The following is a 21808-nucleotide window of genomic DNA, read 5'->3' as shown; positions in this document are numbered from 1 at the left end:
AAACTGACAATAAATAAGTAAAAACCTTTGACCAATGATAAAAAGTATTTGAATGTTCCTAGATTTTGTTTCTAATTATTATGATAGTGGGCACAACATAGTGTTATATCACTTAGGTTTATTTTAAGTTACTAATTACATTCACTTAAAATTTTTAAGACCAAGTATTAAAAGAGTGTACATCCATAAATCTAAGGCTTTTTAGCCATCATGAACTTAATGGTTTGATGTAAAAACCTCTTTGAATTTTCAAAATTTTGCAAGGTTTGTATTAGATCAGATCAACTAGAAACGAATGGAGTTGAGTTATCTATAAATATCATGTGGTTTTGGCCACAATAATGATGACATACTGTTGATGCTGCATGCCAGAGACATTCCTATCTGTCATCCTTACATTTTTCAGGACTCACAGAAATTATGGATTAAGAAAGCTCTAAGTGGGTCTGCCTTGAGTATTTCAGGTCTTTTCATCAACGATGTTGGTTTGCTTCCTAGCATTTTCATCATGTCTTTGCTTTGAATTTTTATTTTCATGGAACTCAGCAATTAGTTTGGAAAACAACCAGTGTTTTACAATCCTAGGCATTTTTGTTTAATTTTGCACGTTGTATATGCAAAATCTCAAAATTTGTGTTCTTTTTAGCAAGTTATGACAGGAATTGAAATAAAAAGCAGTTTTATTTCAAATGTTTTATTTGTAACTCACTGTAGAATATGTAATCCAGAATTTATTTAGGCATGTAAGACGTACATGCTGCCTATTTTCTAATGTAAGACAAACATTTTTCACCCTTAATTTATGTTCATCTATGATGGTTCATAATTGTTCATCTTTGGCACTGTAAAAATAACAAATTAAAATAACTATGACTATTTTTTGCTAGTTAAATTATTCTCTTTTCAACTTTTAGCTTCACTTGTTATTCTGTACAATTCAAATCATGGCCCTTATAGTCTCCTATTTTTATTTAATCCCAAAACAATCTAATTTCTTTTCTATCTGGACATTATATATGTACTGTAGAGCTTTTCCCCCACATTTCTAATTTCCTTTGATTAATTCTTTTTTCATCCTGACTTCTAAGTTCTCATTTGGGATTTTCTAGCCTCAAAAAGGTATTGCAATCTTAATGTTATTGAGTCTAATGTTTTTGTTACTTTTCCACTGTTTCTGATTCTTACAAATGTTATCAAGATATGGGAGATTTGTCACTTTAGATTTCTTTGTTAAACTTTTAAATATTGTATGTATTGGCCTCTGATCCCACTAAATTTGGGAACAAATTGCTGCCTGTGTAGTAGACGAGACAGCAGCCTAGTACACTGTAAGTGACCTCATAAACACCAGTGCATGTATCAGATTTGTTCATTGACTTGAGCTGGTTCACTTCAGTGTTTTATTATATTAATTTGTAATTGTTTCAGATTTAGTTCCATAATGTTTCCTCTTTCCACAGGAGTTTATTCTCATACATGTGGATTATTGTGTGAACAATTTCAGGGGCATTTAGAATGTTAAGGCTACATCAGAATAATTTTAAAAATAACTATTGTGTTTGTTTATGAATTGGAGCTTATTTGGTGAATTTAAATACCTTCCTTGAGAAATAGTTACATTTTTTAGTCAGTATTTTTTAAAATCTAGAACTATCAGAATCAGTTTTCTGCTAGAGTTGGCCACTTTAATAGATGGTAAATCTCATCCCATTCATAACTAAAGGACAAAGTTAGATATATCTAAATCCTGTATTTAATTTTTCCTGTAACACTGTAAATAAAATAGGGCTACCATGATATAATACATGAAGCCTTCCTTAGGCTGGGTAATAGGATTTTAAATTTATGTAGAGTCATCAATTTCAGGCATGCTCTCCTAAAATGAGGGTGCTCTGAATAATATGGAGGTCTCAAGATACCACCAATGTAGGCAATAATCAAATGTATTATCTTAATTAGAGATAAAATGTTATTTTAGCTCTTATGTTATTTTTCACTTAATATTGATGAATAGAAATGTGAAATTACTTTTGCCACAGTTCTTTATGCAAAATCTGTGCTCAGTAAACATCCTATTTATCTGTTGATGTACAATATGTAACTCTAAAGCTTAGTGGCTGAACATAGCAACAATCATTTTATGTTCTCTCATAGTTTCTGTGGATCAGGAATTCAGGAAGGTATTAGTTGGGCAACTCTGGGGCCTTGCATGTGGTTTCAGGCAGTGGTGGCTGGAGCTGGAGCATGTAGAGGCTAACCAGTTATCTCTGTCTTCATGTCCCCCTAGGGCACCTCCATGTAGTGTCTTTATGTAGGCTAATTTGGACTTCCTCACAGCATGACAGCGTCAGGGTGGTAGGACTTCTTTCATGGAGACAGAGGGCTTCAACGCGGATGTTACAATAAACTACACAGAAGCTGCATTGCATTTTATGACCTGTCTCAGAAGTCATGTAGCATCACTTCTGCAATACCATACTGATGGACTAGTCGCTACGATCTACCCGGATTCAAGGGCCACCACATCACAGTCTAGGAAGTATCATCTGATTTGCAGTCATGTTTCAAAACCTTTAAAATAAGCAATTTGTTGACTAAATGGATAGATGAAATCATAGTAGAGCATGAGACTAACCAGTGTGCTGTAGTCTTCCTACCTCCTTCCCAAGTGTGGCTAGTAATACTACTTTACATTTGTATAGCAATATAGTTATCTAAGTTAACTTTTATACCAATCTTGTGAAGTATCCCTCTTTATTAGTAGAGAAACTGAGGCTCAGAAATGGTAACTTTCCAGGAGCCATAGAAGTGGCTGGTAAATGTTTGCCAGAAATCATGTAGACTTTACACTAAAACCCTCAAGGGAGGGACGTGTCGCATTTGATTCTATTTTGCATCTCTGGCAGAGTGCCTGGTACAAAGTACAGTAAACACTTAATAAATGTTCTTCAAACTAGAGTGAGAAACAGTGACAGATCCAAAAAATAGGCCTTCAGTAATTGATGCAAGGACAAGGGTTATCCATGTGGGGTAAAAAATACTGGATTGCTCTTCACAACTAAATGAAAAACAATCCCTAATGGATTAAAGTGTTAAAAAGTTAAACTTTAAAGCTTCTGGAAGTTTATATAGAAATATACCTTTATGATATCTGATCAGGGAAGTATTTCTTAAGACACCAAAAGTGCTAACTATAAAATATAAGGCTGATAAACATGACTACATTAAAATAAAGAACTTTAATTAATAAAGTGAAAAGGCACTAATACAAAAAAAATACTCAAATACTAAAAAAAAAAGAAATTTACAAAATATGAAACTAGGGCTTCCCTGGTGGCACAGTGGTTGAGAGTCCGCCTGCCGATACAGGGGACACGGGTTTGTGCCCCGGTCCGGGAAGATCCCACATGCTGCGGAACAGCTGGGCCCATGAGCCATGGCCGCTGAGCCTGCACGTCCGGAGCCTGTGCTCCACAACGGGAGAGGCCACAGCAGTGAGAGGCCCGCGTACTGAAAAAAAAAAAAAAAAATGAAACTAGCAAAGCATTAATACCTAGGATTTATAAAGAGCTACTGTAATCAGTAAAAAAGACGAACATCCCAATAGAAAAATGGGCAGATGACATGAAAGGTATTTCAGATGAAACACAAATGGCAGTTAAACATATGAAAAGATGTTTAACCTCATTAAGTCAGGGAAGTTCAAATAATGACTGCAATAAGATACCATTTTTCACTCACCAGATTGGCAAAAATGAACAAGTCTGACAATGCCAAGTATCTGTGTGGATGTGAATCAATGGGAATATTTGTGCACTGCTAGTAAAGGTGTAAAATTATTTTTTAAATAATAATAATAACTAATTCGGAGAAAAATCTAATATTATGAAGTTGGATCTTACATTCTCCATAACTTAGCATACCCTCCCCACCCCCACCTCAGCATTTACCTAGAAATAGGTTTGCATTTGTTCACAGGTGACATGGGACATGTATTCGTAACAACATTATGTATAATAGCAAGACACTGAAACAACTCAGATTTCCATCAACAGGAAAATGGAGCAATAAATTGTAGTAGATTTACAATGGGATGTTTTATAGCAGTGAAGGAAATAAACTACAGCAACATGCAACAGCATGGCTGAATCTTAGGAACAACGAAAGAAAAAAGAAATTGCAGAACAGTGCATACAACATGATATCATTTAAAAATAAAAGGTTTGTACTAATAAAAATAAAAAAATAATAAAAAGGCCAAAAAGGAGCAAAACTAAACAATGTATACGTAAGTGGTAATACTGGAAGAAAATGTGTAACACAAAATTCAAGAGAGTGGTTACCTGTTACATAGATAAAGGCAATAGTGTTTTAATATTGTATTTCATAAGTTTAAGGGTGGATTTAATTTGTTTTCAAAACATATATATGTAGTTATAGTCATTTGTAGATTTCAAATATTACAAAAACATATAACATTTAATGTATCCTTAATTCTAAAATTAATTCTGAATTTTCTAGAAGAAAAAAAAAGTGAAAAACAAGGATGTCCTCATCCCTTTAGCTAAAACATGTCCAGGTATCAAAAGCCAGCAGTATGGACTCAAGTCTTGGTGTTTCCCTGGGCTGACAAAGGCTTCTCGATCATTGGCTAAAAAGCCTGCAAAGATCAAAAAAGCCACATTGGTGATAAAAAAATGTACAATGTCTCCATGTTGAAACAATCCAGGCCTGTAATATTTTATTCCAGTGGCCTACTGAGTAGTAAGTACAGGAAAGGGATTCTTTAGTGAAATTGAGTGAATTATACAAGCTAAATTGAGAACTACAATTACCTATTGTAATATTATTTATATTTTTTTCAGAGCTGTGGAACTTGGTCTTTGCCAGTTCGTCTTAGCCAATTAGTAATTTAAACAAAAGTTTTAATGTTACAGTGTAAATGAATAGGTCACAGGATTAAGTATAGATGCTTTTAAGCATGTGATCTACCAGCTGTGGAAGAATCAGTGCCTTAAAACCACGGTTTAAAAAAAAAAAAAGAGAAAAAACAAAAATTTTTTTTGAAGAGGAAAAGCTCTGTCCAAATTTCAACATAGCAGTGGTAATTCCCTCTACTTACCATGCCTTCTTGATTTTGAAATGCGTAAGTCTAGTCATTGGTCATAATACTACTGAACCTTGTACCTTTGTCAGGCTCTTAAAAGCCAAGGGATCCTATATAAAGCATCAACTACCTTGCCTTAGTTTCCCCGTTAGCCAGTTGTCCCTCTTTTGTGCTTCTCAAGTACAATACTTACTCTCTTTTCACTCACTACATGATATTAACATTATTTGCTGATATATCTTTTTTTCCCTTCATGTGACTTAAAGAGACTCAAGGATATTCATCTTTGTTTTCCTAGTGCCTGACATAAATTGGAGCTCAGTAAATGGTTGTTGAATGGAACAGAACTAGTCTCAGTTAAAATGTGTCTTCATGCAGTGCGGTACCCCTCTCCGTGTCCTCACTCTGCCTGTGGCCCACTCAAAAGCAGAGACTCATGAAAGGGTATTGAGTTAGGAGTCAGCAAGAGGCCTTTCTGCAGCCCTCCTGTCCAGAGTGTAGGCAGCTGCCTAAGAACATCCTCTTCACAGTAGTAGGATAGAAACCTGATAGCAAAAAAAAAAAAAAAGAAAGAAACCTGACAGCAAATGTCAAAGCAAAATGAAAAAAAGGGAAAGACACTGCAAATATAAAAGAATTTATTTCTATCCCCATTTTTACCACTAAACAGCTGTGTGATATTGGAGAAATCATTTAACCTTAGTTTTCTTGTCTGTGAAATTAGTATATAAACATACATGTAAGAACGTGTGTGTGTGTGCACTCACACTTTTATATAAAAGTTCTTAGTTATAGGAGGAAGATGGGGAAAACTAAATCTTGTCATCACAGAGTTTAAAATAAGATCCCCTGCTGTCAGATTATATAAATTTGAAAATTACTTCAGAGAACTTTAGCTCCCTACTCCCCCAAAGAGGCATGAGACCTGGTTCAGATTCAAGGGGATTAAATTCTTTTTCAGGAAGGAAGATGCAACTGCGGCAGAGCAGTGTAGAAGTGTTGGCTGATTCCCTCTTAGAAAATCCTTGGGCAGGAATTCTGACCTTGCCTGGAGATTATAAGGGAGAATATTATTATGATCAGCTTTGGCACAGGAATGTGCTTTAGAAGCACATTTTAGACATGCTTTACTCCTACCAGAGCCCTCCGGAGATTTCCCAAGACCTCAGAGTCTGACTGGCAAAGGGTGTCTGGATATAATTGAATCAGATTTTTGCTAAGTGTCATTTTTGTGGTAAGTCGAATATTTCAGTACAGGTAATTTGTTCATATTTAATTAGACCTAATTCAGAGCTGATTTTTCTCAGAACATCCTTCTACCTGTTTACACTTGGATTACCTCTTTGGGGAGATAGGTAGTTTTACCTAATTTAGACCAAGAGTTTTGAGTTTACTGTGCCGAGTACACTTTCAGGCTTTCTGAAGTAGCAGCCCTGCTGCTCCCAGATATGGCAAGTCCAGGCCCACTGAGTATGAGAGCCCATCCTGATCAAGCATTGGCGTAGAGTAAGAATTCTGCTTACATCAGCTGGTGAGGATTATGATGAGCCTCTGTCCTAAGCTCAGGGCCACATGTGACCAGGTGAATGCCAGGGACCCAAAAACCCATGCTGCTGTCCAGCTGTGTGCCTTACTTCTGCCTTGGCCCACTGCCCAGGTGGGAAGGTCCCCTGCTCTGGACCTCAACCTGATCACTTGGGTCCTCACAGTGTACCCAACCCTTGCCGGGCCCTGCTCACCAGTGATTTTTTTTTCCTCTCTTCCACTGCATATAGCTACTGCCTAGATTCTCCCCATACAACCTGGAGTATCATCCTGTCTAGGGACTCCTGTTGCCATGCCCCATATCTCAGAACAGACTTCCTGGTGCTGTTAAAGCCAGCCTCAGTCAACCCACGTTAATCACATCCATATGAACACTATGATTTGAACTGCTGGCCGTCTCTGAGGGAATCAGCCCACAGCCCAGCTATCTCCCTAGCCATTCTGGGTTTCTTGCCATTGCAGGCACCTGCTGCCGGGATCCCAGTATGTGCCAGTACCAGCTAGGGAGGGTTCCCACTCCACTCATGCCAGCGTGCTCAGAAATTCTCCAAGGGCACAGAAGGGGTTATTATGGAAGAAGGGGTTATTATGGAAAAAGGGGTCTAACAGTTCTCTGCCCCCACTGAGAATAAACTCAGAGGAAGCTGTGAGTAATATATGCATAACAAGTGCTTTAGTACTATGACAAAATTATTCATTGGCAGGTAAAGTGAGATACAGATTGTTGTATTAAGTAGGACCCTCAGTTAAAATACAACTCTGTTTACCTGCTGCAACAAAATATAAAAAATGACAGACCTATTGCAGCAAGAGCCTTTTACCAGCAGTCTAAAATGCAGACTCTAAAGCTAAGCACAGTCCTTTTAAAGATCTGATTAGGTGGGAAAATATAAAGCTTGGGGTGAACAGCCCAAGTCTTTCACGGAGAGAGTGCAACCAGAGTAGGTCTCTGAGGCTGAGAGGGCTCTAAGGCTCTAGAGACAGAAGTCCCTCGTTGGCTCTCAACCACACTGAATCCTTTGCACCTGTTGAATCTGTCTGGAGCCCCTTTCCTCCCAAGGACCACAACTAACCAGCCACCCAGATATGCCATGTATATTCTGCCACGTGTTTTGAAGATACTTGGAAAAATCTGATATGTTTACTACCTTGCTGTGGCCGGGGGAATTTTCCACTCTCCTTTAGGGCCCTCCGTCCTTTTGAGTGAGTGTTGTTTGTGTTGCTACATGTAGGTTCACATGTACTGTCCAGCTCTCCTCCTCTTTGTGCAGTGCTAACTCATTTTCCCCAGATACTTGTCCATATGCAGCTTGATGTGGTCCCTTGATCTCTCTTACCAAATGACAGTAAGGCATTTTTGAAGTGTTGTAAGCCTTTTGCTGGGGTTCTATCCAGCTGTCCTTGTTTAGTATGTTGGCAAAAGAGTCCTCTCCATTTTTGTAGAATTTGCCCATTATTTCTATTTTTGCCTCTCAAGTGGAACCAGGTTAGCAAACGATAGAAAATTAAATCCAGATGATTTGTGATAAGAAATATGTTTTGTGAAAAGGACTACTCAGTCATAAAGAATGTTTTATGAGATTATGCAAATGTTCCCTATTATCACATTTTCAAGTGGTACAGGCACGCTTGATTCTGATGCAAAGCAAGGAAATTCTGGTTAGCTTTTTATTTATTTAATTTTTCAGTTTTAAATAAGCAGAAGCTCACTAAAGCATAAAAGAACATAGGTTTTCAAAAAGACCTGCCTCATAATCACCTATGTGCTTCATAGCCCACCAGAGATGATGAATAAATTTTGCTGTGGCCTCATAGTTTATAATTTACCCATGCACTGTTGTAACAGAAATCAAAGAGGTTGTCACATTCTTTAATTTCAGGAAACGTGTGATCTGGGAAAGATAAAGCCTGAAGCCAGACGATACTTGGAAAAATCAGTGAAAATGGGGAAAAGGAATGGGCTCCATCTTCCAGAACAAGTACAAAATGTGAGTTTGTTTCCTTTTCTTATTAGACAACAAAAGAATAAATAAAACAAAATACAACAAAAAATAGGAAATAGGGAAACACGTGTTTGTAATATGGGATATAACCCATAATACAAATCAGTTTACAACGTATTTAGTAGTCAACGATTTTAAATTCCACAACTCCTATTAACCTCATGATGACTGACAAACAACTGATAACTTAATTGTTCTTTAATCCTGTCAAGGTTTTATTTGTTTCATGTGTGCCAGGCTTATTTTCCCTGCTCTAGTGCTAGTTCAGATCTTAATAGTTGATTTGTATTCTTACCCCTTGTTCGTAAAGAGATAGGGCACTGGTAATAAAATCCCTATGGTGGAGAGTTTTCAAACCAGCATTTTGGAATGGAGTACCCTGTGAGTGATATATGCTCCTTAAAGGCGGAGAGATTAGCTTTTCAGACTTTCTCCTTTGTCTAATACCATTCAGATCTCTCAGTTTCAGAAGTAAACTCAGCTGCAGAATTAACTCATTCTTCTGGACAGGATATATAACCCATGATTTATTTCCAGGTTATTCTTCTTGCCAGTAGAACTGGAAATAAGTTGGAAAGAAATTCAAACCGAGTGATGTAAGCATGGTAGATACATGTGAAAGCACCACTGAGATGTGGGCACCTTTCCTCCACCAAAATGCCCTTCAGACACCTTGTATCTTCTTCATCCTAGTTACAGGAGAAGTGTGACTGATCTCGCTTTGCCTTCATGAACATTATATTAGTCAACCCTGTTGAAACAGTCCAAACAATAGAAGAATTTTATTTGCTTGTCTAAGCGGAAGATCCAGAGGTAGTTGGGGTTCAGGAGTTAGTTTGAGTCAGATGCTCAGTGGTGTCATTGGCCACCTGATTTTTCTATTTCTCTACTCTGTCTCCTTCAGTGTTAGTTATCCAAAGGCTGGCTTCCTTTTATTACTAAAATGGCTGCAAATATAAAAACCCCACCATCCAGAAGGACATAGAGAAGCCTCCATTAGACCTCCCCTCATGTCTAAATGGCCCAGATGGGATCACATGCCTAATCCTGAATCCTTCTTTAGTCAGGGGAATGCCAGGCCTGGGTTCCCTGAACCAGTCACTGCTGCAGTGAGGATGGGATTACCTGATTGGTGTAGAGGTCACACCCTGGACTTCAGATAGGATCCAGTCCCACCTAAGTTGCATGACTGCTGTAGAGTTGGGGAGAAGTGGAAGGGAGCTGGGGACACGACCAGAGTGTCCAAAAATGACACTGCACAGTATGTGTTAAGTCTCAAATTTATTGTGTATACGAATTACCTGGAGGGCTTGTTAAAGCTCTGATTATACAGGGCCCCACCTCTGAGAGTTTGTTTCAGCAGGTTTGGTATGGGTCTCAAAATTGGCATTTTTGGACTTGGGTGGTGCAGTGGTTAAAAATCAGCCTGCCAATGCAGGGGACACGGGTTCGAGCCCTGGTCCAGGAAGATCCCACATGCTGCAGAGCAACTAAGCCCGTGCGCCACAACTTCTGAGCCTGTGCTCTGGAGCCCGCGTGCCACAACTACTGAGCGCGTGTGCCACAACTACTGAAGCCCACATGCCTAGAGCCCGTGCTCCGCAACAGAAGAAGCCACCGCAATGAGAAGCCAGCACCCTGCAATGAAGAGTAGCCCCCGCTCGCTGCAACTAGAGAAAGCCCGCACACAGCAACAAAGACCCAACGCAGCCAAAAATAAATAAATAAATAAATTTTTTTTTTTTTAAAGAAAGAGGGCATTTCTAACAAGTTCCCAGGTGATGTTGATGCTTCTGGTCAGAAGCATACTTTGAGAAAGTGTGTGGTTTATGTAAGTTTTATTATCTAGCACTTTTAGAAGAGTGGGACAGGTTAATAAATTATCTCATGTGTTTTCTTGTGGTGTTCTTTCTGTTGCTTCCTTTGATCTCCCAACTAATACTTTTTTTCCTACCTAGTACTTTTTATGTAAATGTTAGGGCCCATAAATTGCTTTTATTTGCAAACGGTCTATAAAACTAAGACATATCTTGTTTTCCAAAGGAACCATAGAAGTAATTACTCAGTTCTTAGCTCTTGGCTTACTTCAGTACCCAATACTGATTTACCAAATTAAAATTTAGAATTTGGAAAGATTAGAAGTGTTAATTATTAACAGGCTACTAGATTCATTTATTCACTCAGCAAGCTACTTATTGTGTATGTGCTATATGCCAGACTTTGCTTTGACTATACCTCCTCAATGTATTTAGTTCTTACAAATTTACGCGTAATTTCTAACACATCACCAGGATTGCTTTTTTGTACATATTACATACAAATACTCAGGGACACAATGTAGAAGATTGCAGAAAACTATGGTATCAAGCGCATCTCTAAGAAAGTACTTCCTGAGAGTTGGGTACAGAACCCAGTCTTCATATAAAAGTGAAACTTACTTGACTGATGGCAATAAAAATGAAAATTTCATTTTATTGTTAAGGTCCTGTATTTGTATCTTTGTTTCAGGAAATTAAAGCAATGAAGAAAAGAATGAGTGAGCTATGTATTGACTTTAACAAAAACCTCAATGAGGATGATACCTTCCTTGAATTTTCCAAGGCTGAACTTGGTAAAGTGTTGTTGTTTTTTAGATTAAATCTGTAATTTAGGCAAATAATGTCATCTCACAGTTTGCCAAATCAAAGTTAGAAGAATTCTTTTTAAAATGTACCTTCTACAGAACCCACCACCCCTTCTACAAAAAAACACAACCAAACCACATCTAGATTTTAGGCTATAAGAATGTATACTGTTTCTAGAGACAGTCCAGAAGAAATTTCATAATCTTTCTTGGTAACTCATGCTAGCGTTTAACAGCCTTCAGTGCTTTGAATTTTTTTTTGCCCCACAATGTCCTCTACATTGTAACTTAAACTAGTCTTTCCTTATTCTGTGATGGATTTTTCTTGGCTTAATTTTGCCTGTTCTTCATCAAAATGCCATCTATACAAGTGCACACTGAAGCCTGTTCATATTTTGAATTACCGTCTCCCAGGCTACCTGTCCTCTAACTGCCACCCCCATTACAATAACGTCAAAGCGATATTATAAGGATTGTCATTATTTTACTTGAATTTCAGTTACTCCACAAAATTCCTAGAGCTTCTTAAAGGCACCATGCCAATGCTAAATAAACCAATAATGAGTGGAAAAATTGAAGTATGAGAAAATGATTTTTTTGCAGGTGCTCTTCCTGATGATTTCATTGACAGTTTGGAAAAGACAGATGATGACAAGTATAAAATTACCTTAAAATATCCACACTACTTTCCTGTCATGAAGAAATGTTGTATCCCTGAAACCAGAAGGAAGATGGAAATGGCTTTTAATACAAGATGCAAAGAGGTACTATAAATGTTTGTCTTTCTTTTGTTTTTATGGAAAATTTTAAGAAAAATATTTGCTTTGTTTACCAATGTTGAATCAGAGGTTGATTCCTCTGTGTGAATTTCTATTTGTGTGAAGGTTATGCCTCCTAAATCCTCAGACTTACAAGACACCTTTTTCCTTGTTCATTGGCAACCTGCTTGGTATGGCCATAAGCTAAGCTGTTCTAATACAAATAGAATGGATTAAAGAAACTAAAAGTTGTATTCTTCTTCCAAGTCAACAGTCCAGGGCTGGCGGGATACCTCTCTCTCCTCAACAAGTGACTTCTAAGGCAGTTGTCACCATTTTCCAGCCTGTTGGGAAGAGGGAAAATAAAACACAGAGCAAGCATCTTTAAGAAGAAGACCTGGAAGTGACGTCCATCAACTCTATTCACATCCCATTGACCCAAATTCCATCATATAACTGTATCTAGCTGCAGGGGACACTGGGAAATATAGTCTTCAGTTGGTAGCCATTTGCTCAGCTGAGGGCATTCTATTACTAAAAGGAAAAAAAGGAAGAATTAGAAATGAATTCTAAGAGTCAACTAGCCAGCTTCACCACAGTCTGCCTCTCTGGCTATCCTAGTAATCTTGAGCACCCTTTTTTCCCCACATAGAACCCATTCACCATATGTCAGATCCCAACCAGTTACTGCCTTTAGCTCAAAGACCAGGATCTGTGAGTGGCACACGGTCCTCCCCAGTTATACCTTCTCGTGATCTGGCCGCATGTGAAAGGTTAGAAAACTTGTCTGGCCCGCTCACCTCCAACACGTACCCAGTGGTAGAATAGGAACAGAAAACCACACTAAAGACTCCCATTTGGAAAAGGAAAGAATGGGAAACAAAGCAAGCCCCTACCAATTTTCAGAAACAATTTGGCAGGAATTGTGAAGATTCCGAGCTCTGGTGAAGTTCCTGGGATAGCCCGTTGGACTTACTTGGGTCTCCTTTCTAGCAGGAATTCCTTTAGCAATTGTATGCCGTGGCCCCTGGTTTTGCCTGCAGGGAATTCTTTCTTGTCCATTACCCTCCATGACCATGTATCCTGGGCAGCTGCTGGTATAGATTCCTGCTGATGCCAGTTTTGAAGCCAGGGGGTTGCTTTTGTAGGCCAGGCTTAATGATATCTTTGGTAATAAAATTCCCTCAGAAACTTAATCGCTTTCTTATCTGTTTGCTTCCAATCAGATTCATGTTAAAATAACAACACCCAAATACCGCTTTTCGTCATAGTCCTCAAATCCACCATATCTTTTCTTATATACGGGCTCCTGTATGGTGTCCATCCTGCTGTTCTTCAGTTTAATGTGGTCTGCTTCAGGGCCCCCTGCAACAGTAGGCTTGAGGAAGAAGGCAGCACCCTCACACTAATCTTCACAGTTCAGTAACTCTGAGTGGCAGTCTTTTCTCCTGGTCTCTGGAGAACAGAGCAATTACCTTTTCCAGTCACCTGAAGCCCCACATCAGGGGCCACAGGCAGAAGCTCTCTTAGCAGAACTCTTTTCCCTCCATCTTTGCAAACTGACAGCTCACTTGAGCTGTCTCTCATGTAATCAATCTTTCCAAAAGCAACAAATACCAACAAACAGACACCAACATTATTAGTTTTCCCAAACAATTACCCTAGAGCTAAGACTCAGTAGGTGACTGGCCTGCCTTCCAAGTTATGACGAGCAACAATTTTAACAAATGTTATCCATGATATCATGAGGATTACCAGCTTCCCGCTTGACAGCATCTGTGTCCTCACCTTCCATTCCTGTACATTTTTCATTTTGGTTATAGCAGCACCCTATTCCTACTGTTAGTCTCTGTGGGTATTAGGCTTCAGGTTAAATAAAATGTGCAAGGTCAACCAAAAGCACAGTGACTCAAATAAGCTAAAAGTTATTTTTCTTCAGAAAGGATTAGTGGATACCAGGGGCTGGGAGACTGGGGAATTATTGCTTAATGGTTACCAAGTTTCTGTTTAGGGTGTTAGAAAAGTCTTGGAAACAGTGGTAATGGTTGCACAACAGTGTAAATTATAATTGGTGCCATTGAATTGTACACTTAAAAATGGGCTAAAATGGTATATTTTGTGTTAGGTATGTTTTACTACACTTTTTTTTAAGGTTTATTTCTCTTGCAACTAACAGTACAGAGGTGAGGGGTCCAGAGATGGAAGACAGCTCTGCTGTCCTTAGTATGTGGCTTCCAAGGTCATTGTTCTCATCTTCAGTTCACAGCTAGCAAGACAAGCATCTATAAAGAGATGACCCAGAAATTTCACTTATCATCTCATTCGTATTCCGTTGTCCCATTGTGTATCACATGGCCACAGCTAGCTTTAAGAAAGGCTGGGAAAAAAAAAAAAAAAAAAAAGAAACGCTGGGAAAGGTAGTCTGGAGACTGTGTGTCTAGCAAAAACTCAGAGAATTCTGTTACTGAAAGGAAGAATGGGGGAATTGATATTAGGAAAAAATTGGCAGTCTAGGGAGAAGGTCTAGGGAAACTGAAGAACAGGGCCAAGACTACTTTGAAAGACTCAAACTACTTAACTTTAGAACTTGGAGAATTGTATTATGTGTTTCTCATATCCATGTTTCCATTCTTGTTTTAAAATAATAATAATATAATTATATGGTGTTTGCTGTTGTGCCAGGCGTTTTTCTATGCATTTTACTTATATTCTCACTTAATCTGCATGATCACCCTATGATGTAGCTACTTTTTTTTTTTTTTTTTTTTTGCGGTATGCGGGCTTACTCACTGTTGTGGCCTCTCCCGTTGCGGAGCACAGGCTCTGGACGCGCAGGCTCAGCGGCCATGGCTCACGGGCCCAGCCGCTCCGCGGCATGTGGGATCTTCCCAGACCGGGGCACGAACCCGTGTCCCCTGCATCGGCAGGCGGACTCTCAACCACTGCGCCACCAGGGAAGCCCGATGTAGCTACTTTTATTATCTACGTCTTGCAGATGAGAAAACTGAGGCTTAGGAAGATTAAGGGACTTGCCAATAATTAGACAACTAGTAAATGGTGGAGTCAAATTTTGAACCCTGGTAGTCTGACCTCGGAGTGTGATCTTCCTTAGAAGCATGTCTATAAATAATTGGATGATTTAATAGTAGTTTTTCTTTGACCTCAACGTTTATTTACTTCCTCTAGGAGATTATTTTTTCCTTTATTGTTAAGAAAACAATAAAGCAATATCATTATTTGCATTTTAATGCAAATAAAATATATAAAATGTTTGTAATAATTTGAGCAAAATCCCTAGAACATTTTTAAGCATAGAGTTCTGTGGCGTTAAGTGTATTCACATTGTTGTGCAGCCATCGCCACCATACATCTCCAGAGCTTTTTCATCTTTCCCAGCTGAAACTCTGTACCCATCAAACACTAACTCCCCATCCCCCCAGCCCCAGCCCCTGGCATACATCATTCTACTCTCTGTCTCTGTAAATTTTACTAATCTAAGAACCTCATGTAAGTAGAATCCATATAGCAGTTGTCCTTTTGTGACTGACTTATTTCACGTAGCATAATGTCTTCTAAGTTTATCCATAATTTCACATGTGTCAAAATTTCTTTCCCTTTTAAGGCTGAATAATATTCCATTGTATGTATATATCACATCTTCTTTATCCATTCATCCATTGATGGACATTTAGGTTGCTTCTACCATTTAGCTTTATGAATAATGCTGCAGTGAACATGGGTATACAAATACCTGTTTGAGTCTCTGTGTCCATTTCTTTGGGATGTATACCCAGAAGTGGAATTTCTAAATCATATGGTAATTCTATGTTTAATTTTTTGAGAAATCATAATACTGTTTTCTACAGCAGCTGTACCATTTTACACTCTCATCAGATATAAAGGTTCCAAGTTTTCCACATCCTCACCATTTATTATTTCTCTTTTTTTTTTTAAAAAAAAATTTTATTTATTTATTTTTGGCTACATTGGGTCTTCATTGCTGCACGTGGGCTTTTCTCTACTTGTGGCAAGCGGGGGCTACTCTTTGTTGCGGTGCGCTGGCTTTTCTTGTTGTGGAGCACAGGCTCTAAGTGTGCAGGCTTCAGTAGTTGTGGCACGCAGGCTCAGTAGTTGTGGCTCGTGGGCTCTAGAGCACAGGCTTAGTAGTTGTGGCACACGGGCTTAGTTGCTCTGCGGCACATGGGATCTTCCCAGACTAGGGCTCGAACCCGTGTCCCCTGCATTGGCAGGCGGATTCTTATCCACTGTGCCACCAGGGAAGTCCTTCCTTTTTTTTTAAATAGCCATACTTATGGGTGCAAAGTTAAAGTGGTAAATTTTTTATTATGTATATTTTACCACAATAAAAGAAAAATTATAAGTACCAATATTTTGTGCAGTATTGACGAGACTAAATGTGGAATCAGTATAGTCCTTAAGAATATGTTTTTAGGGGCAGGACGAGAATAAAGACGCAGACCTACTAAAGAACGGACTTGAGGACACGGGGAGGAGGAAGGGTAAGATGGGACAAACTGAGAGAGTGGCATGGACGTATATACACTACCAAATGCAAAACTGATAGCTAGCGGGAAGCAGCCGCATAGCACAGGGAGATCAGCTCAGTGCTTTGCGACCACCTAGAGGGGTGGGATAGGGAGGGTGGGACGGAGGGAGATGCAAGAGGAAAGAGATACGGGGATATATGTATATGTATAGCTGATTCACTTTGTTATAAAGCAAAAACTAACATACCATTGTAAACCAATTATACTCCAATAACGATGTTAAAAAAAAAAAAGAATATGTTTTTACTCAAATTTAACAGTACCTAAAATTTCGTTAAGACCCTCATAGCTATCTCCTGAGACTTAAAAAGTCAATTATTTCAGAAATAAAATTGGATCATGAATCCAGAAAAAAGTCTGTAACACTGAAATGGAATAATTTACTATAAGCTGAGATGGTCTAAAAATATTTGACAGTTTTACCAACCTGAAAGTAATGTAGAAACTCTTCTTTTTAGTGCTTTGGATCCAGTTAAGTATTAACCTTTATTTTGGATTTTTTTTTTTAATCTTTATTGGAGTATAATTGCTTTACAATGGTGTGTTAGTTTCTGCTTTATAACAAAGTGAATCAGTTATACATATACATATGTTCCCATATCTCTTTCCTCTTGCGTCTCCCTCCCTCCCACCCTCCCTAACCCACCGCTCTAGGTGGTCACAGAGCACCGAGCTCATCTCCCTGTGCTATGCGGCTGCTTCCCACTAGCTCTCTACTTTACGTTTGGTAGTGTATATATGTCCATGCCACTCTCTCACTTTGTCACAGCTTACCCTTCCCCCTCCCCATATCCTCAAGTCCATTCTCTAGTAGGTCTGTGTCTTTATTCCTGTCTTACCCCTAGGTTCTTCATGACATTTTTTTTTCTTAGATTCCATATATATGTGTTAGCATACGGTATTTGTCTTTCTCTTTCTGACTTACTTCACTCTGTATGACAGACTCTAGGTCCATCCACCTCATTACAAATAGCTCAATTTCGTTTCTTTTCATGGATGAGGAATATTCCATTCTATATATGTGCCACATCTTTATCCATTCATCCGATGATGGACACTTAGATTGTTTCCATCTCCTGGCTATTGTAAATAGAGCTGCAATGAACATTTTGGTACATGACTGTTTTTTTTTTTTTTTTTTTTGACTGTTTTTGAATTATGGTTTTCTCAGGGTATATGCCCAGTAGTGGGATTGCTGAGTCATATGGTAGTTCTATTCGTAGTTTTTTAAGGAACCTCCATACTGTTCTCCATAGTGGCTGTACCAATTCACATTCCCACCAGCAGTGCAAGAGGGTTCCCTTTTCTGCACACCCTCTCCAGCATTTATTATTTCTAGATTTTTTGATCCTGGCCATTTTGACTGGTGTGAGATGATTTCTCATTGTAGTTTTGATTTGCATTTCTCAAATGATTAATGATGTTGAGCATTCTTTCATGTGTTTGTTGGCAGTCTGTATATGTTCTTTGGAGAAATGTCTATCTAGGTCTTCTGCCCATTTTTGGATTGGGTTGTTTGTTTTTTTGTTGTTGAGCTGCATGAGCTGTTTGTAAATTTTGGAGATTAATCCTTTGTCAGTTGCTTCATTTACAAATATTTTCAACCATTCTGAGGGTTGTCTTTTGGTCTTGTTTATGGTTTCCTTTACTGTGCAAAAGCTTTGCAGTTTCATTAGGTCCCATTTTTTTATTTTTGTTTTTATTTCCATTTCTCTAGGAGGTGGGTCAAAAAGGATCTTGCTGTGATTTATGTCATAGAGTGTTCTGCCTATGTTTTCCTCTAAGAGTTTGATAGTTTCTGGCCTTACATTTAGGTCTTTAATCCATTTTGAGTTTATTTTTGTGTATGGTGTTAGGGAGTGATCTAAACTCATACTATTACATGTACCTGTCCAGTTTTCCCAGCACCACTTATTGAAGAGGTTGTCCTTTCTCCACTGTACATTCCTACCTCCTTTATCAAAGATAAGGTGACCATATGTGCGTGGGTTTATCTCTGGGCTTTCTATCCTGTTCCATTGGTCTATCTTTCTGTTTTTCTGCCAGTACCATACTGTCTTGATTACTGTAGCTTTGTAGTATAGTCTGAAGTCAGGGAGCCTGATTCCTCCAGCTCTGTTTTTCGTTCTCAAGATTGCTTTGGCTATTCAGGGTCTTTTGTGTTTCCATACAAATTGTGAAATTTTTTGTTCTAGTCCCATGAAAAAGGCCAGTGGTAGTTTGATAGCGATTGCATTGAATCTGTAGATTGCTTTGGGTAGTAGAGTCATTTTCACAATGTTGATTCTTCCAATACAAGAACATGCTATATCTCTCCATCTATTTGTATCATCCTTAATTTCCTTCATCAGTGTCTTATAATTTTCTGTATACAGGTCTTTTGTCTCTTTAGGTAGGTTTATTCCTAGATATTTTATTCTTTTTGTTGCAGTGGTAAATGGGAGTGTTTTCTTGATTTCACTTTCAGATTTTTCATCATTAGTTTATAGGAATGCCACAGATTTCTGTGCATTAATTTTCTATCCTGCTACTTTACCAAATTCATTGATTAGCTCTAGTAGTTTTCTGGTAGCATCTTTAGGATTCTCTATGTGTAGTATCATGTCATCTGCAAACAGTGACAGCTTTACTTCTTCTTTTCCCATTTGGATTCCTTTTATTTCCTTTTCTTCTCTGATTGCTGTGGCTAAAACTTCCAGAACTATGTTGAATAAGAGTGGTGAGAGTGGGCAACCTTGACTTGTTCCTGATCTTAGTGGAAATGCTTTCAGTTTTTCACCATTGAGGACGATGTTGGCTGTGGGTTTGTCATATATGGCCTTTATTATGTTGAGGAAAGTTCACTCTATGCCTACTTTCTGCAGGGTTTTTATCATAAATGGGTGTTGAATTTTGTCGAAAGCTTTCTCTGCATCTATTGAGATGACCATATGGTTTTTCTCCTTCAGTTTGTTAATATGGTGTATCACGTTGATTGATTTGCATATATTGAAGAATCCTTGCATTCCTGGAATAAACCCCACTTGATCATGGTGTATGATCCTTTTAATGTGCTGTTGGATTCTGTTTGCTAGTATTTTGTTGAGGATTTTTGCATCTATGTTCATCAGTGATATTGGCCTGTACTTTTCTTTCTTTGTGACATCCTTGTCTGGTTTTGGTATCAGGGTGATAGTGGCCTCGTAGAAAAAGTTTGGGAGTGTTCCTCCCTCTGCTATATTTTGGAAGAGTTTGAGAAGGATAGTTGTTAGCTCTTCTCTAAATGTTTGATAGAATTCACCTGTGAAGCCATCTGGTCCTGGGCTTTTGTTTGTTGGAAGATTTTTAATCACAGTTTCAATTTCAGTGCTTGTGATCGGTCTGTTCATATTTTCCATTTCTTCCTGATTCAGTCTTGGCAGGTTGTGCATTTCTAACAATTTGTCCATTTCTGCCAGGTTGTCCATTTTATTGCCATGAGTTGCTTGTAGTAATCTCTCATGATCTTTTGTATTTCTGCAGTGTCAGTTGTTACTTCTCCTTTTTCATTTCTAATTCTATTGATTTGAGTCTTCTCTCTTTTTTTCTTGATGAGTCTGGCTAATGGTTTATCAATTTTGTTTATCTTCTCAAAGAACCAGCTTTTAGTTTTAATGATCTTTGCTATCGTTTCCTTCATTTCTTTTTCATTTATTTCTGATCTGCTCTTTATGATTTCTTTCCTGCTGCTAACTTTGGGTTTTTTTGTTCTTCTTTCTCTAATTGCTTCAGGTGCAAGGTTACGTTGTTTATTCGAGATGTTTCCTGTTTCTTAAGGTAGGATTGTATTGCTATAAACTTCCCTCTTAGAACTGCTTTTGCTGCATCCCATAGGTTTTGGGTTGTCTTGTCTCCGCTGTCATTTGTTTCTAGGTATTTTTTGATTTCCTCTTCGATTTCTTCAGTGATCACTTGGTTATTAAGTAGTGTATCGTTTAGCCTCCATGTGTTTGTATTTTTTACAGATCTTTTCCTGTAATTGATATCTAGTCTCATAGCGTTGTGGTCGGAAAAGATACTTGATACAATTTCAGTTTTCTTAAATTTACCAAGGCTTGATTTGTGACCTAAGATATGATCTATCCTGGAGAATGTTCCATGAGCACTTGAGAACAATGTGTATTCTGTTGTTTTTGGATGGAATGTCCTATAAATATCAATTAAGTCCATCTTGTTTAATGTATCATTTAAAGCTTGCGTTTCCTTATTTATTTTCATTTTGGATGATCTGTCTATTGGTGAAAGTGGGGTGTTGAAGTCCCCTACTATGATTGCGTTACTGTCGATTTCCCCTTTTATGGCTGTTAGTATTTGCCTTATGTTTTGAGGTGCTCCTATGTTGGGTGCATAAATATTTACAATTGTTATATCTTCTTCTTGGATCGATCCCTTGATCATTTTGTAGTGTCCTTCTTTGTCTCTTCTAATAGTCTTTATTTTAAAATCTATTTTGTCTGATATGAGAATTGCTACTCCAGCTTTCTTTTGTTTTACATTTGTATGGAATATCTTTTTCCATCCCCTCACTTTCAGTCTGTACATTTCTCTAGGTCTGAAGTGGGTCTCTTGTAGACAGCATATATATGGGTCTTGTTTTTGTATCCATTCAGCCAATCTGTGTCTTTTGGTGGGAGCATTTAGTCCATTTACATTTAAGGTAATTATCGATATGTATGTTCCTGTTACCATTTTCTTAACTGTTTTGGGTTTTTTATTTTAGGGCTTTTCCTTCTCTTGTGTTTCTTGCCTAGAGAAGATACTTTAGCATTTGTTGTAAAGCTGGTTTGGTGGTGCTGAACTCTCTCAGCTTTTGCTTGTCTGTAAAGGTTTTAATTTCTCCATCAAATCTGAAAGAGATCCTTGCTGGGTATAGTGATCTTGTTTGTAGATTTTTCTCCTTCATCACTTTAAATATGTCCTGCCAGTCCCTTCTGGCTTGCAGAGTTTCTGCTGAAAGATCAGCTGTTAACCTTATGGGGATTCCCTTGTGTGTTATTTGTTGTTTTTCCCTTGCTGCTTTTAATATGTTTTCTTTGTATTTAATTTTTCGCAGTTTGATTAATATGTGTCCTGATGTGTTTCTCCTTGGATTTATCCTGTATGGGACTCTCTGTGCTTCCTGGACTTGATTAACTTTTCCTTTCCCATATTAGGGAAGTTTTCAACTGTAATCTCTTCAAATATTT

The 21808-nt window shown here is 38.2% G+C and overlaps 1 protein-coding gene across 6 annotated transcripts in view; it reads left to right on the top strand.

Annotated features, from left to right (window-relative positions):
• Positions 1-21808, top strand: part of NLN (neurolysin) — a 100475-nt gene that overhangs the window by 42166 nt on the left and 36501 nt on the right. For all 6 annotated transcript variants that reach the window (XM_027100985.1, XM_027100986.1, XM_027100990.1 and 3 more), the window contains 3 exons: positions 8533-8640; positions 11164-11266; positions 11882-12042. In XM_027100985.1, the coding sequence (XP_026956786.1) occupies positions 8533-8640; positions 11164-11266; positions 11882-12042 (372 nt within the window). The remainder of the gene's footprint in view (positions 1-8532; positions 8641-11163; positions 11267-11881; positions 12043-21808) is intronic.

Source organism: Aethalodelphis obliquidens, unplaced genomic scaffold (assembly GCF_003676395.1).
Source record: "Aethalodelphis obliquidens isolate GAN/ISIS:26980383/991018 unplaced genomic scaffold, ASM367639v1 scaffold4, whole genome shotgun sequence".
In the NCBI taxonomy this organism is placed as follows: domain Eukaryota; kingdom Metazoa; phylum Chordata; class Mammalia; order Artiodactyla; family Delphinidae; genus Aethalodelphis; species Aethalodelphis obliquidens.
Note: the sequence above shows the minus strand (reverse complement) of the source record. Positions and strands in the feature narration are given on the sequence as shown.